Genomic DNA, 16786 nt, shown 5'->3' on the forward strand with positions numbered 1-16786 from the left:
GAGGCTGAATTCTTTGGGCTGAATATTGTAACCATGATTTTTTTGCGGCTGAATATTTTAAGTGATTTTTTTTAGGTTGAATTTTTTGCAGTATTTTAATGTTGATAAACATTCAATTCAATGCATAAATATTCAGTGCTAGAAATTCAATCACCTTTTTCTTTCAATACCCGATGACACAGATTTACTTCCATATATCGGGGGCAGCAGGTCACCAAGCACTTCTACCCAGCTCATTAAACAAATAAATAAAGTGTGTACTCTCGCAGCCAGGCCGAAGGCCGAGGGCGAAATACTCCCCCTAAAACATTATAAAAACAAAACCATGTTATGACCCCATAATCCCCGTAGGGGGAGCTAATGCTCCACCGAGGCCAGGCCGCGCCCTCCAGGTGAGGGAGGTGAAGTCACCGCAGGGTGGGTTCAGCCCACTCACTGCTCGGGCAGTGGCGCGATTAAACCCATGGATGTGCAGTGCATCCATGGGTTTTATTCACTATTTCTCAGGGGTACAGACTACAATTCGCTATGAAGCCACCCAGATTCAACAGAGTAGTAGCCAAGGGCCAACAGGCATTCAGACATTTATTCCAATGTTATAAAATCCAGCACCACAGTGCTTGCTTCAAAAACAAGTTTATGAAACAGAAATTTGACCAAAAAAATTCTGGAGTGGCGATCTTTACAGGGAACGAACCAGGCTTTTAAGGAAGAGTTTGTCTTCGACGTCAATGTCTCTCTCTCTCTCCCTCTCATTTGCCATGAACTTCTTTTGGGTCCTTTATGAAATGGAAACATGTGTATATGTTAAACTGTTGCATTCCATCACTACAATATCAAGATAAAGTTACTATTTTTTACTGTGAAATGCATATCCAACATTGGTCATGCACATACCTGTTTTGATGGGCGCATCTGCCTCAATGTCTCCAAACGTGCCACTTTAATTACATTGTCATTTTTTAGCAAGCATCATATTTTTGGTCCTAGTTAGTTGAAACTATGATAGTATATTGTTTTTTTACATCTATGTTAAACAAAAATGTATTTAACTGAAAAGTAAGTAACTTGCCAAGCAAGTAAGTAACTTGCCAAGCAAGTTCAACATTGATCAGAGAGCATTTCTTGCCTTGAATATGGTTTCTCTTGTATAATGTTTTTATTATTATGAAATCGGTACATGTAGCTTTATAATATGCTCATATGCCCACTGGCATACTTACAATAATAGACTACAATACAATACAATTTGGCAAATTCAGACTAGGGTGTAAGCTCTCCCTTAACTCCACCAGGGGGTGCTGTCAGGTAGTGGGGAATAGTATTTGCAATGAATGTACAAATATCTCTCTCTCTCTCTCTCTCTCTCTCTCTCTCTCTCTCTCTCTCTCTCTCTCTCTCTCTCTCTCTCTCTCTCTCTCTCTCTCTCTCTCTCTCTCTCTCTCTCTCACTCACTCAGAGACGGACACCAGCAGACGAGTTTGAGCCCGCTAATCTTGTTAACCGTTGTTCCTCCAGGGGCAGGCTGCACGCGCGAAGAGGCACCAGGAGGACCGAGTCCGGTCTATTGGCTCACAACAAACGGCTCGTTGGACTTAATATCTGGATACGTCTGCCATGTCGAAGTGGGCTCTCCGCCCCGGGATGTCTCGATGCTGCGGCAGCATGTAGGGGACCAGACCTTCTCGGAGGATTTGCCGCTGCGACAAACTTTGCTTTGGGAGTGGATTCACATTTTCTGTTTGGCATATGTTGACACTCCTGACAGCGCATGACAAGTAGTCAATTCTGTACCTCGCAAACCTTTGGTTGCTTTATGTTGAAACGCTGCTATAGATGTGGTCAATATGACATAACTGCTTTTGAAGTGTTCATGAAGAATATTCCTATTAATGTGTCCAGCAGCTACGCGGTGTGTCCGTGTGGGTTATTCGCAGGGCTGCTATGCAGACTGACTGGAGCCACGCTCAGACAGCCCCACTGTAACCCCAGCTCTGAGGCACAGAAAGAGCCCTTCACAGCGAGTCTCCAAGCAGAGGGGCCACTGAGTAGCAGATGTTACACAGCTTTGTGTACTAATGTGGATTATTCAGGATGCTGCTATGCAGACAGCGTGGAGCCACAGGAACTCTGCTGGTGAAGCTGGAGTAACACACACGGCTGTGCAGATTCTGTCAGTGCAATTCAACAGCTTGTGTTAAATTGTTGGCAGCTGAAGGTTCATCAAGGAGGAAGGTTTTTTTTTTTGGGTTGAAAACTTATACTGGTTTGGGTATGGGTACATTATGAGCTGGAAACTTTCCCATAGACTTGGACCAAAGGTCCCCCTTCACTGTTTTACAGCATCGATGCCAATGCATGCAGCTGCACATTTAGAAAAATGACAGTAAAACTTTATGTTTTGGAAGCTTTGCGTTCGAGACACACAGTTTAGTTTTACTTGCATTTTGTTTAGTTGCAATTAGATTTGTTATTAAACTTCACCTCAATAGCTTGTTACATAAGCCTATTGTTGGAAAATGAAGAATCCTCATCTGCTGAGTAATACCTGGAGTAGATCCATTGACAAAGACCCAGTGCTGATCTCTGTGCCTGCAACAAATAAGAAGTTCAAGAGGAAGTCTCGGGAGCCTAAGAGGCTTTACAGTGGGCCTGAACCTGAGAGCATGACAACCTATGCAGAGAACATGTCTGATAGGAACTCAATAGGCGACAACCAGACACAGGCGTGTAATGTCAGCAGGTCGGCTCCTCTACAGAGGCAGCTGGTGATGTCACATGAGGGGATGGCCAGTACAACAGGGGTTCTGTCCAGACTACCAGAGGCTAACGTAGCTCCAGCTCAAAGTGCTGCCATAGACATGAGAATTGGCATTAACGTGCCTGCCATCACTCACAAACGGTCCCAGTTACCCGCTTCTTCGTTCTCTAACTCTGAGATCTGCCACTGGCCCACCGCTATCTCCCAGCCTCTGTCCAATAGAATTAAACTGGGCCTTCGCTCCACTTTCCCACCGTCAACATCCTCCAGCACCAGCCACAGCCATTCACCCAACCAGCAGGCCTTCTCCCTGGAGCCTCAAACTTCAGCTCTGTCGGTCCCGAGAGTCTGCCAGCCCCCTGTGTGCCACGATTATGTGGATCCCCAGGACCAGTCACCCAAGGTAAATGTGTGGTGATCATTTGGGATCTGCAATACTTAGCAATTAATAACTACTTTTCAAAGGGACATTGTTTGATGCTCAATGAAGCTTTTGAGTTTGACTTCCTTTTGTACGGACCTCCCCGTCCTCAATATCGAAGAACTGTTAATAGAATATTAGAAAGCAATAGACTGCACATGGCAATGCATGTTGGCTATCATTACAGGTCTTAGAGTAAATTATGCTTTAATGTAATGATTGTCTCATTCTGGTGATGTAGCACATCATTGTTAAACAGTCCTTGCACTGCTTCAAGCCGTCTTGTTTCCTTGATTGTACTATGAACTTACTTCAAAACATCTAGCTCAACTCTTCTTTCTCAAAGTAAAACCCAGTGAGGTAACACATTTATAACAAAATGGCAGGGCGAATTGATGCAATACAAAAATAACATGTTTCTTCATTTGCTTTAGTGAGGTGCACATGATCCTGAGGTTAATTATGGTTTGGTTTGAATGATTAAATGCTGCCTTCTAGGTCTGGTAGGATTTTCCCATGGTCTCGGGTCAGCCAACCTACTGCTGCTGTTCACAAAGAATAGATTTACCAAGAAATAGTAAATGTAAGGTAACCTTGCTGTCCTGTGGGTAAAGCCCTTTGAGGTCACAAGCTGTGTTCCAGAGGATACGTTCAGTCAAATGCTTTGTTGTTTGTTTATTGAAACAAAAAAACAAATGTCCTTCTGCTCTCAGGAGTCTCCCAGGATGCAGGCTGGGGGGAGCACTGATGGACATGGCCATCTTCCAGAGGTAAAAGCAATCCAGCAGACCAGGAGGCTTCTTGCCAACGCCCGAGAGAGAACCCGAGTCCACACCATCAGTGCTGCGTTTGAGGCCCTGAGGAAGCAGGTCAGCCTTAAGTTCTATACTGATAACACAACTCTCTCACACACACGCACAAACACGTTCAAGCATAATGTAAATTATCAACATTCCGCAGCATCACACACATTGCTTTGGCTTTCAGTAAATATGTTCACAATGGGCTCAATAAAAGATGATTCAATTAATTTTATATAGCGCAAAATCGCAGTTTACAAATTTGCCTCAGAGGGCTTTACAGTCTGTACACATGCAACATCCTCTGTCCCAAAACCCTCACATCGGCACAGGAAAAATACCCAAAAAATGAAAAAACCCTTCGATAGGGGAAAAAAGGGAAGAAACCTTAGGGAGAACGTCTCTGAGGAGGGATCCCTCTCCTGGGATGGACAGACTGCAATGGATGTCATGTGTACAGAATCAACAATGTAAAAAATGTACAATACATTCAAATCCTCGAACAGAAATTATACAAGTAATTGCAAGTAGCAGAACAAGTGTACGGCAGGACCACTGCAGGGACAACCACCATCAGATAGAACCACCATCCACAGAGGCTTCTGTGGGGAGGGAGAGCAGAAAAATGTTGGTTTATGATGACAGTAATATGAATCATATTTAAAGTAATGATGATGGCAGCAGCAGGTGTCAGCAGAGCCATGCCAAGAGTCATGCAAGGAGTTCCTTAAAACTCTAGGCACCACAAGTAGCCCAGCATCTATGGAGCGCAGATGCCTTGTAGGGGTCGGTGTAAAAAGCTCTTTAAGATAAGGCGGTGCCTTACCAGCAAGTGCCTTGTAGGTGAGGAGAAGTACCTTACATTATATTCTTGATTTAACAGGAAGCCAGTGCAGAGAAGTTAATACAGGAGTTATATGATTCCATTTCTTAGTTCTTGTTAATACACGTGCTGCAGCATTCTGAATCAACTGGAGAGGTTTAAGCGATTTACAAGAGCAGCCTGATAACAAAGAATTACAGGAATCCAGTCTAGAAGTAACAAATGCATGAACTAGTTTTTCTGCATCACTTTGAGACAGGAAGTTCTTGATTTTCAATATATTGCGTAGATGAAAAAAGGCAGTCCTTGAAGTCTTCTTTATATGAGAGTTGAAGGACATATCCTGGTCGAAGAGAACTCCAAGATTTCTGACGGTGTTGTTGGATACCAGAGCAATTCCATCCATAGAGACTGTATCACGAGACAGCTGACTTCGAAGGCGCTCTGGGCCTATCATGATAACTTCCGTTTTTTCCTAGTTTAACATCAGGAAGTTGCAGGTCATCCAAGTTTTGATGTCTCCAAGACAATTCTTAAGTCTAACAAGCTGGTTGGTGTCTTCTGGCTTGATTGATAGATACAGTTGAGTATCGTCTGCATAACAATGGAAGTTTATGCGGTGTTTTCTGATAACGTCGCTGAAAGGAAGCATATACAAGATAAATAAAATCATAATCGTCTATGATGACTATAAACTGCAGGAATAAAAACAAGATGGAGTCTGTCAGTCCGTAACTGAAGTGAATACAGGTTCACGTAGTTTCTGAATAGGGTACTATGTTCTTATACCAGACCAACATCAATATGGCCACATGCGGAGCAGCTGTACAAGAGACAGTCTACTGCACCAGTTTACTGCTGTAGTCTTGTTCATAAGAGTACAAAGCCTCATCAAGCTTTTGCCTCCATGCCTTAAGACTCCACTGACACCTGAAACTGAAAGAAACTTCAAAGAGCCCTGCAGTGGCACTGGGCGACATTGGTTCCGTCATTTGGATAAAAACTGAATTTATTCCTCTAAACTTCTGTAAACACAATACTGAGCACACTGAGGTACTTGTGCCCATTTGAGCATGGGGGAAAAGGTGAGTGTGCTGTCTTGCTTCTTTTTCAGCTTGGTTGAGAGTTGCACATGAACGGTTCAAATAGGATATCCTCCACAAAATGGAGGAAAGTAAAGGTTTTAAAAATATCCTGGAAACAGGAATTTTGTTTGGTGGCGATGTGGGATAAACTCAAGCTATGAATCTTCTTTATATCTTTATTGAAGAGACTGGTCTTTCACTTTCAGAGCATGACTGATGGATTTCACGTGATATAGTGCTTTTCCTTAGAACTCTCCTCGTACTCAGCTATGAGTCAAAGAGCAGACATGTCACAAGATGGCGGACGTCGTGAGGAGAAAGGGGAAGTCCATGATAAATATCTTGAATCTTGTGTCAGCAACATCATCAGAGTGCGAGGAATACAGTGTAGAGCAGGAGCAGAGCAAATCCAAGCAAGCTTGGGTGAAAGTTGGTTCATCCGCACCTCCTGCATGCCCTCTGGTGTTTTATTATAGCATGTAACGTTTAATAAAAGTCGCCTGATATACGTGACCTGCTTAGTGCCTTGCTCGCAGTCACAAATGGTAAAAAATCCTCTTTCTTCCTTTCTCCAGGTGCCATGTTACTCTTATGGACAGAAACTATCCAAGCTGGCAATATTACGTATAGCCTGCAATTACATCCTGTCTCTAGCTCAATTGGCTGAGCTGGATTACAGCCCCGACCACAACAGCCTGAACTTCTCTCAGTGTGTGGAGCAGTGCACAAGGACCCTGCAGGCCGAGGGCAGGAGCAAGAAGAGGAAGGTGAGACTGCACCACTTCACCCACGAACACAGACCAATACAACCTGGATTTATAATGATCTTTGATAATATTTCAGTTTCAGGCTCCTGCTTTGTTGTACACACTTAACACATTCTTGTGTAAACAAGAGAGTGACTTACTTATTCACCACTGTGCCGGGAACACTTTCACTTTACTCTTTACACACAAATACTTTTTTGACTCATTATTTAGTTTCTAATTATTTTTACTTTGCCATACTTTTATTAGCTGTTAAGCCACTGTCAGTGAAACTGTAAACAGGGATTACCCCTCTGTAAATGTATATTATTGATTATACCCTTTGAGGGCCAATATTCTAAAATGTAAAAATAACAATCATAAAATAAGTCCACATTTTATATAGATACTGTGAAGGCATCCGTGGAGAAACACTCAGTGTATTTGGAAATATAGACCAATTGTCAGATTAAAATATTCTGAATGTGTCCTTGTTAATCAGTAAGGAAACATGGACCCAAGGTGCAACGCAGTTCTGATGAAAACCAACCATTTCAGACAGAGATACAATATTTTGGGACTGAAAGTACTAGAAAAGTGCATAGATATGGTCTAATATATAATATACATTGCAAAAATTAACACACCAAATACTACGAGCACTAAACAAAAGTTTTCAAAGCTGTAGCAGTTTTCTTTTGAAATGGAAATTAAAATAGAACCTGTAATTGAGCATGGCGTGTCCCCTCTAACTCACATTATTTAATTATTTTATAAGTTCATGCATTTATAATGTATTTACTGTTATTTCTTTGTTTTACTTACAGTATTAACATAGATAAACAGCCAGCCAAACTCCTTTTCAAGAGACAGGAATGCGAGCGTGTTTGCTCTCTAATTTCTGCATACAAATTAAATCATCTTGACAATGTTTATGTTTATTACTAAACACATGAAGGAAATAAACACTTGAGGAATACAGACGAAGGATTATTATGGATTATACTAGTGCTGGATATGAATTGTCAAATTTGCTCAGGAAGTTTCCTGAGTGATCACCTGGAAGTAGTGTAAATATCCGTCATTATACGAGCTGTTTGAATTGTCTAATGCTAAAAAGGAGCTTAAATGCTTCCCTACTTAGGAACCACTGGGATAATTCTGTCGTTCACAAAAACTAACAACCATGACGAGGACCGCAGAGTGTCATTAGCATAATTCATTTATATTGCAACCTTATTAATAATAAAGTAAAACGTTGAACCTGGTGACTCAGCACAGTAACAACACATGGACGAAGACATCTAAGATTTCTTTCTTTGTAGTCCATCTTCGGAGAAATTGTAGTTGTGCCGCTGCAGACAGATGTCACTAACAAGCGTCTCCCGTCGCATTATAACTACATAGCTTAGTGAAAGCGGTGCCCCTCCCCCCCATCAAAATGGTCAGTAGTGGCCCCTTACCTAAAATAATAATAACCCTGGTTTGGATCAAAGTATGTTAATGCTTTTATATGGCCCAGTAAAAGCCCAGACCTCAATCCAATTGAGAATCTATGGCAAGAATTGAAAATTGCTGTTCAGTGTCCATCCAATCTGACTGAGCTTCAAATGGTTCGTCAAGGAGAAGGGACAAAAGTTTCCATCTGTAGATGTGCAGAGCTGGTGAAGATATACCCTGAAAGACATGCAGCTTTAATTACAATGAAAGGGAGTTCTACCAAGTAACAACCCAGAGGGGGGTAAATACTTTTTTTTCCTTTATTGTTTGTGTGATAATAAAAGGTATTTTGCACCAACAAAGTACCATGCATGTTGTGTTGTTTAATTGGGGAAAAAAGTCTATTTGAATTTGAGTTTGTAACAGTGAAGGAAAAGGTCCAAGGTGGGTGGATACTTGTGCAAAGCACTGTATATGTCCTGTTTTTCTGAAAGAGAGAGTTTTTTCTATGACTTTCAAAAAATGTTTTCTCTTTCATACTAAACTTTGATCTTCTTCTTTGAACTTCAAAATACCTGAAGAGTTTATTTTTTCTACACAAAGGGATGGATGAATGTGACTCCCTTGTAGTTACTAAATAGATACATCATAAAGTGTGAAAGCTTGGATTGAAAATGTTCATTGATAAGACAGTCAGTGCTCAGCCTTTACATCATGTTGCTATTTTAGATATCAACAAGCTGAGGGCTTTTTCACTGCTTGCTGGCTGTTTCTCTCCTTGTGCATGCCTACATTGTGTGTAAGTGTGTTTGCGTGTGTGTGTGTGTGTTCTCAAAGTTCCAGACACCAGATGTTTAGAGTGGAAGGGAAGTGGAGCTGGCGCCATGAAGGGCAGAGGGCAGCGAGAAGGCACGCAAACTGAAACCACACAAACGTGCACACACACACACTTGGCACATTCCCCAGCAGGCTCTCCAACACATTCCCCCACTCTGCCTCTCCAGGCCATCTGCTCCAACATACTTTGAAACAAGGAGGGGAAAAAACACAGTCATCATCAGCCTGTCAGACATCAGCAGCTGGTGGAAAGACAGAAAGGGAGGGGGGTGGCCATGCATTTACATGTGTGTGTGGGGGCTTTGAAGGGGGTTGGGGGGGACACAAAGTTTCCTCAGAGACACTAAGTCTGTGCACAGTTAGCAGGAAAAGAAAATACTTTTTTTTTACTTCATGTGATTTGTTTTTTTTTCTCCACCATACACTTGTGATTCCTCTTTTCAAAACCAACAGTTTCTACTACTCAAATTGTAGTTTAAGTCAAGAAAGAAGTACATAGTTACTATTACAACTTAAATAAAGAAGAAGTTGCACCGTACAACTAATACACCCAAACATCCACTGAGCCCACACACCTTAAATATAAGAAACATTTGCATTGTGATACTTACTTTCCCTCATACATCTCACAATTCTTGTCTATGAACCATAAATGCATGGAAAAATATAGATTAATCTATATTCAGTGTATTTAGAAGAAACCTTTCTTATGGTGCAGCCTGATACTGAAAAACTAAAACTGAGTTACGTTTCCTTCACACTACAATATACCATACTGGCAAAGCAAAAACCAAATTCAATTCAATTCAATTCAATTCAATTCAATTCAATTCAATTCAATTCAATTCAATTCATTTTATTTTGTATAGCCCAAAATCGCAAATTACAAATTTGCCTCAGAGGGCTTTACAGTCTGTACACATGCAACATCCTCTGTCCCGAAACCCTCACATCGGCACAGGAAAAACTCCCCAAAATATGAAAAAAACCCTTCAATGGGGAAAAAAGGGAAGAAACCTTAGGGAGAACGTCAGAGGAGGGATCCCTCTCCCGGGATGGACAGACTGCAATGGATGTCATGTGTACAGAATCAACAATGTAAAAGATGTACAATACATTCAATTTCTCTAACTGAAATGATACAAGTAATTGCAAGTAGCAGAAGAGGTGTACGGCAGGACCACTGCAGGGACAACCTCCATCAGATCGAACCACCATCCACAGAGGCTTCTGTGGGGAGGGAGAGCAGAAAGATGTTGGTTTTTGATGACAGTAATATGAATCATATTTAAAGTAATGATGATGGCAGTAGCAGGTGTCAGCAGAGCCATGAGCCAGGAGTCAGAACCGGGGTCCGCACGAAACTATGATCCACGGAGACCTGCTAGGCGAGAAAGCACAAAAAACTCCCGGAAAGAAGCTTAATTAGTGATGTACATTAATAAAGCATGGATGATTGTGGGAGGAGAGAGTGAGAGTGAGAGAGGGGCTCGGTGTGTCCTAAGAAGTCCCCCGGCAGTCTAAGCCTAGAGCAGCTTAACTAAGGGCTGGTCCAGGCTAACCTGAGCCAGCCCTAACTATAAGCAATATCAAAGAGGAACGTTTTAAGCTTTATCTTAAATGAACTGACCGAGTCTGCCCCCCGGACTGAAAGTGGAAGCTGGTTCCACAAAAGAGGAGCTTGATAACTGAAGGCTCTGGCCCCCATCCTACTTTTTAAAACTCTAGGAACCACAAGTAGCCCAGCATCTATGGAGCGTAGATGCCTTGTAGGACAATACGGTGTAACAAGCTCTTTAAGATAAGACGGTGCCTCACCAGCAAGTGCCTTGTAGGTGAGGAGAAGTACCTTAAATTCTATTCTTGATTTAACAGGAAGCCAGTGCAGAGAAGTTAATACAGGAGTTATATGATCCCATTTCTTAGTTCTTGTTAATACACGTGCTGCAGCATTCTGAATCAGCTGGAGAGGTTTAAGCGATTTACAAGAGCAGCCTGATAACAAAGAATTACAGTAATCCAGTCTAGAAGTAACAAATGCATGAACTAGTTTTTCTGCATCACTTTGAGACAGGAAGTTCCTGATTTTTGATATATTCCGTAGATGAAAAAAGGCAGTCCTTGAAGTCTTCTTTATATGAGAGTTGAAGGACATATCCTGGTCGAAGAGAACTCCAAGATTTCTGACGGTGCTGTTGGATACCAGAGCAATTCCATCCATAGAGACTGTATCACGTGACAGCTGACTTCGAAGGCGCTCTGGGCCTATCATGATAACTTCCGTTTTTTCCGAGTTTAACATCAGGAAGTTGCAGGTCATCCAGGTTTTGATGTCTCCAAGACAGTCCTGAAGTCTAACAAGTTGGTTGGTGTCTTCTGGCTTGATCGATAGATACAGTTGAGTATCGTCTGCATAACAATGGAAGTTTATGCGGTGTTTTCTGATAACGTCGCCCAAAGGAAGCATGTACAGGGTAAATAGAATCGGTCCAAGCACAGAACCTTGTGGGACTCCGTGACCAACATTCGTGGTCCTCGATGATTCACCGTTCACAAACACAAACTGGGATCGATCCGATAAATAAGATTTAAACCAGCTGAGTGCAGTTCCTTTGATGCCAATCAAGTGTTCCAGTCTCTGCAGCAGGATACGGTGATCGATGGTGTCAAATGCAGCACTGAGGTCCAGCAATACAAGAAAAGATACAAGTCCTTGGTCCGATGCAAGTAGAAGATCATTTGTAATTTTCACCAGTGCTGTTTCTGTGCTGTGATGCATTCGAAATCCTGACTGGAAATCCTCGAACAAAGCATTGTTTTGTAGAAAGTCACATAATTGATTCGCGACAGATTTCTCCAGGATCTTAGCGAGGAAGGGAAGATTAGAGATGGGTCTGTAGTTAGCCAACACCTCTGGAGCTAGGGTAGGTTTCTTCAGAAGAGGTTTAATTACAGCTACCTTGAAGGACTGTGGTACATGTCCTGTCAACAAAGACAGATTCATAATATCCAGTAGGGATGTGCTAATTAACGGAAAAACTTCCTTAAGCAGCTTAGTTGGAATCGGATCCAGGAGACAAGTGGAAGAGTTGGATTTCAAAATTGTAGAAGTCAGTTGATCAAGGTTGATGGAAGAGAAACCATCCAAGTAGGTATCAGGGCCCACGGCTGCGTCCAAGGATCCTACATCCGCGGACGGGTTGGCTCCGGTTGGGGGTAGTAGACCATCAATTTTCTCTTTGATAGTCAGAATCTTATTATTGAAGAAGTTCATAAAGTCGTTACTACTGAGGTCCACAGGAATACACGGCTCGACAGCGCTGTGACTCTCTGTCAGTCTGGCTACAGTGCTGAAGAGAAACCTGGAGTTGTTTTTATTTTTCTCGATTAATGATGAGTAATAAGATGCTCTTGCGTTACGGAGAGCCTTCTTATATGTTTTAACGCTGTCTTGCCAAGTTAGCCTAGATCCTTCTGATTTGGTGGAACGCCATAACCGCTCAAGTTTCCGCACAGTTTGCTTTAGGTTCCGGGTTTGAGAGTTATACCAAGGCGCGAACTTCCTTCTTGTTGCCATTCTTCTTGGCAAATGACACAATCCAGAGCCAGAACCCGGACGAACGAAATGGAATCCTGGATCTTCCCTGAGTTCAGAGTCTTTATTGCATTGTCTTTGCTCTGTGCTGAAGGTCAACCTTCGGTCCAGTCTGAGCTGGCGAGCTCTCTGGACCTCAACCCTTCTTTGTCCCTGAGTCCCTGCTGATGCCGCCCCCACCACGCATCACCATGCAGGTGACAAATGGGTCTTGGTGGCGCTTGGAAGTGACCAGAGAATCTTTTTGAAATTCCTTGCAGTGATTTTATGCGTCTTTCACTAAGGAGAGGCCTCTCTCTGGTCAGATCAGTAAAGTTTTGCAGCGAGCGTTGTCCTGGAAGTTTCTCTTATTACCAGAAGTACTAGTGCCACTGTAAAGCACTTTTGTAGTCTTCAGACCCCTCAAAGCGCTTTAACACTACATAACATCATTTACCCATTCACACCCATTCATACACTAATGGCAGGACCACAGTGACAAACATTCACTCACTGTAGTTGCAGCTAGAGGAGCAATGCTGGGGTTAAGTGTCCAAGGACACATTGACATGCAGGTTAGCCGGGCCGCCAACCCTCTGATTAGAATCAGATAGATCAGAAACCTGTTTCTGTTTCTGATTGGAAGACAACCGCGCTCCCCACTCACCCACAGTCGCCCTCGTTTGTGAATATTGGATTTATGTGTACAGTATTGTTTGATACGTTTCCTCTCTAATAAGTGTATTATACAGGCGGCTTTGGATCAGTGAGAGAGCACAGCTCCTGTAGCTGTCTACAGCTACATGGTGTTAATAGTACTCACTGATGGACAGGTGTCCCTGTATATGGTAGCTCCTGTCATCAGTGAGAGAATGATGGCGTGTTATAGAGCTTTAAGTGGTAGGGAGGCTAGAAAGGAGATATACAAGATCAGTCCATCTACAATGTATCATCATTTTAACTACCACTATCAAAACATGCTTTGATACCTGCTGACACGTCACCAAAACACCTGGAAATTGTGTTATTTGAGAGGGACTTTAGCTTCTTTATTGACTTTTCAGCTTTTTAGAGCTTTTCCTCATAAACTTAACCTGTTTCTCAGAGTGTGTATGTCAGGAACCCCAATGTTGTGGTTTTGGAGTGACAGGTGTTTGGTTTAGAGTTGACCTTTGACCTTGTTTGGGACCACAGCACTGTTGGATAGCTTCTCCTCAGACATCAAGCATAACAGAGTCTGTGAAAGTATTCCAAACCAAAGACAACCTTTGTTGTTTTGTCACCGTTTCCTTTCTTTTTACCACCACTCATACTTGGCTTTCCATTCGGGGGAGACTTCTGTGCAGGGGACAGATCAGAGTCTGCATCTTCCCTTTTAGAACCTTTCTCAATCGCTGTTGGTTTTGTCACCGTAACCTCTCCCGCGCAGCATTTCACTCTCCAGTCTCATCTGAATGCCTACTGCCACTCACTTGAAGAATATTTAATTACATTGCCAGCCACTATACTGCTGGTTAGACACTCAACAATTGAAAATCAATGCAGCAACTAAATCATATTGTTTGGGACCGATTAAGTGAAATAGGATAGCAATCTATCTAAGCACATTGGTGTGCTGTCGTAGTGTTAAAAACCCCTGGATTTCTGTGTGTATTTCTGTTCCCAGTAGAATTCAACAATGAGATTAACCATATGAGAATGAACATGAGTGCATGTACACAGCCATATGTTCACTGCATGATACACTTTTGTCATTTCCATGTCACTGCAAATATGCCTTCTGTTAGTAATATTAACATGGTTGATGCTGTATGATGTTATAGTTCACAGTACAATGTGTAAATGTCTCAATAACTGTCTGAAGTCCCTCACACTTCACAGAAGGACAAACCCAGAGCTGTCAGAGCCTGGGTGGGTTTCATAGTCTCCATTCCTCTCTGTGTTCTAGGAGTGAAGCTGATAGCTGTGGATGGTCCTACATGTTAACCTCTGACTAAGCAAAGAGGAAGCAGGATACAGGGAGGAGGAGCTGAGGAAGTGGATACATAAAGGAGTGGAAAACGATGGACGTTTTTCACCACTAGTTAGTAACTAGCATCAACGACTCTGAGGTGGAAATATGGAATTGTGTACATAAAAGCCCAAGGACAACTGAGAAAAAGAAAGAGATGCAAGTGGATTTTAAAGACCAGCCCTGGAACCTCCACTTAACTATGCATACACTTACTGCCATTAGATTACTACCGGTCACCATTAGCTTGACAGTGTTTATGAAAGAATGTACTTTCTTTTGAGTGAGGAACTCTGAAACATCAGTTTGATGAGGATGAAAATTTTGAACACTGCAGTTCAAGCCTCTCATTCGTTAGGCAGTTTTAATTGTAGTTTATAATCCTGATATATTTGAAAATAAGCCAATTATGTTTATTCAATAAAAATAATTGAAAGCATATTCACTATTGTGATTTTTCACAAACACCGCTAATACAATAGAAGTGCTACATATATTTCTCTTTATTTGTATTCATATTTAAGCATGATATGTATGATTTATGGGGTTTCATTGAAGTTATATATATATATATATATATATATATATATATATATATATAACAACCATTTTATTAGTATGTAACTAGCTTTAGTACCATAGAATTGTCCCTTGATATCTAGATAGGGAGCAGCTCCTCTCCACGGATTCGGCAGGTTGCTGCAGTAGCCTAGCAGGGACAAGCAAAAGAGTGTTTCTGGAGAGAGCCTTTTGCTTTTTTTGTGAGCTGAAGGCAACTAGAGTTCTTCATCGTACTTTTAAAAAAAGAGGGGGGAAGGAGAGGTGTTGAGCCGGTTCCAGTCTGGCACTTCACCACTATAGGCCACTATATTGTAGACATTATTCCTTTTAAATGTCTTATGATAACACAAATGTTAAATGACAATTTCGGTACACCTCTGCCAAGAATAATATCCAAAGTCTGAGCGGCAGTTTGTGAGAACTCCAGATTATTATTGTGTGCCTACAGGAGCAATTATAATACAAGCCAAAGACACTGGATTTCCAATAATACAACTTGCTGGCTTCTTTCACGAGAGCCTCTGGCTGGCTGATATGAAGCTATATCAGACTTTAAACATTAAACAACTGTTTGCATTAGTATTTCTGAATTCATGAGGAGAGCAACATGTATATGTCTCCCAAGAAGAAAATTAAAGTATCAGAGCACTTTAAACATGCAACAATAATTTCAATAAAGAATGTTGGCAATGTGCAATCTCAAAGCCATGATGGCAATCTGTCAATTGACAGAAGAGAAAGAAGAGCTGTTAAAGAATCCAGTGGCTTCATCTTAGTAGCGGGAGGTATTTGAGCTTAAACCCACTGACAAATAGGTGAGATGGTTGAGCCTTCCTACCTTTCTATTTTATCTACCTGGGGAGTCACCTTTAACATCAGAAGAGGGAAAATCGTATGCTTGTTTAGATTTGTTAATGTTTCTCATTCATCTCTTCACAATCTCTCAAGCCAGAGATCTTGATTATTGCAACAGTTTTATTCCATTTCGGTTGAAGGTAATTGTGTTTCGATGATTAGCAAGCTAAAATAACGGGAGTCTGCTGGCTTTGACATCATAATAATTTTGGGTTTTATATACTAACAAATTCTAATAATTGTACTAATGCCAGTTGATGTTATTCATTATATTTCCACACACACAATTACAATAAGTTGCATTAGAAGCAAAAGCCAGATGTTAGTGGGTATTATTGGGGGAGGGGGTTTCCCCAGTGGAAAGCTGCTTGACTTCAGGAAGCTCGATCTGAAAGGAGAGAGATTACCTTGATATTCACTCTATTTTTAATGTTGTCTGCCAGCTGAATTAGTGTCAATGTTTTAATTTAAGCATAAAAATTCACCACAATACAAAATCATGATGGGGAGGACCCTGAGACGCACTCTTAAAATATGTATACATGTTTGGATGGAATCTGATTAACATCCCTAGCAACGCTAAGATCTAAACTTTTGTTTCAACTTTCCACTGTATACTAAAGCCTGTATTCAGTCAACATATGTCATGTGTTTCATGTGTATTTAAAAAAAACATTTTCTATAAATTCAAAACCTGACCACGCTTAACTAAGAAGTAGTTTCTACTTTTAAATGGAATGTTATTTTTTTTCCTTTCGATACACCACCAACCTTGTACCAAATGTATGAAATTGTCTGCCCTATTGTCTAAACTCACGTAATTACTATCAGAAGACATAGATAGTTTGTATCTGAGGAATGCATATTAATAG

General features: G+C 41.5%; 1 protein-coding gene across 4 annotated transcripts in view; it reads left to right on the top strand.

Annotated features, from left to right (window-relative positions):
- The first annotated feature begins 1444 nt into the window (after window positions 1-1444).
- atoh8 (atonal bHLH transcription factor 8) overlaps window positions 1445-16786 on the top strand; it is a 31454-nt gene continuing 16112 nt past the window's right edge. The window contains exons 1-5 of one of the 4 annotated variants that reach the window (XM_037460912.2): window positions 1445-3164; window positions 3896-4051; window positions 6466-6657; window positions 12603-12705; window positions 14436-14937. In XM_037460912.2, the coding sequence (XP_037316809.2) occupies window positions 2520-3164; window positions 3896-4051; window positions 6466-6657; window positions 12603-12665 (1056 nt within the window). In that variant the 5' untranslated portion in view covers window positions 1445-2519 and the 3' untranslated portion in view covers window positions 12666-12705; window positions 14436-14937. Of the gene's footprint in view, window positions 3165-3895; window positions 4052-6465; window positions 6658-8913; window positions 10157-12602; window positions 12706-14435; window positions 14938-16786 lie in introns of those variants that run through there. The other 3 variants (XM_037460913.2, XM_062560716.1, XM_037460911.2) reach the window with 3 other exon arrangements.

The sequence above is a fragment of the Pungitius pungitius genome, chromosome 2 (assembly GCF_949316345.1).
Source record: "Pungitius pungitius chromosome 2, fPunPun2.1, whole genome shotgun sequence".
NCBI lineage: Eukaryota > Metazoa > Chordata > Actinopteri > Perciformes > Gasterosteidae > Pungitius > Pungitius pungitius.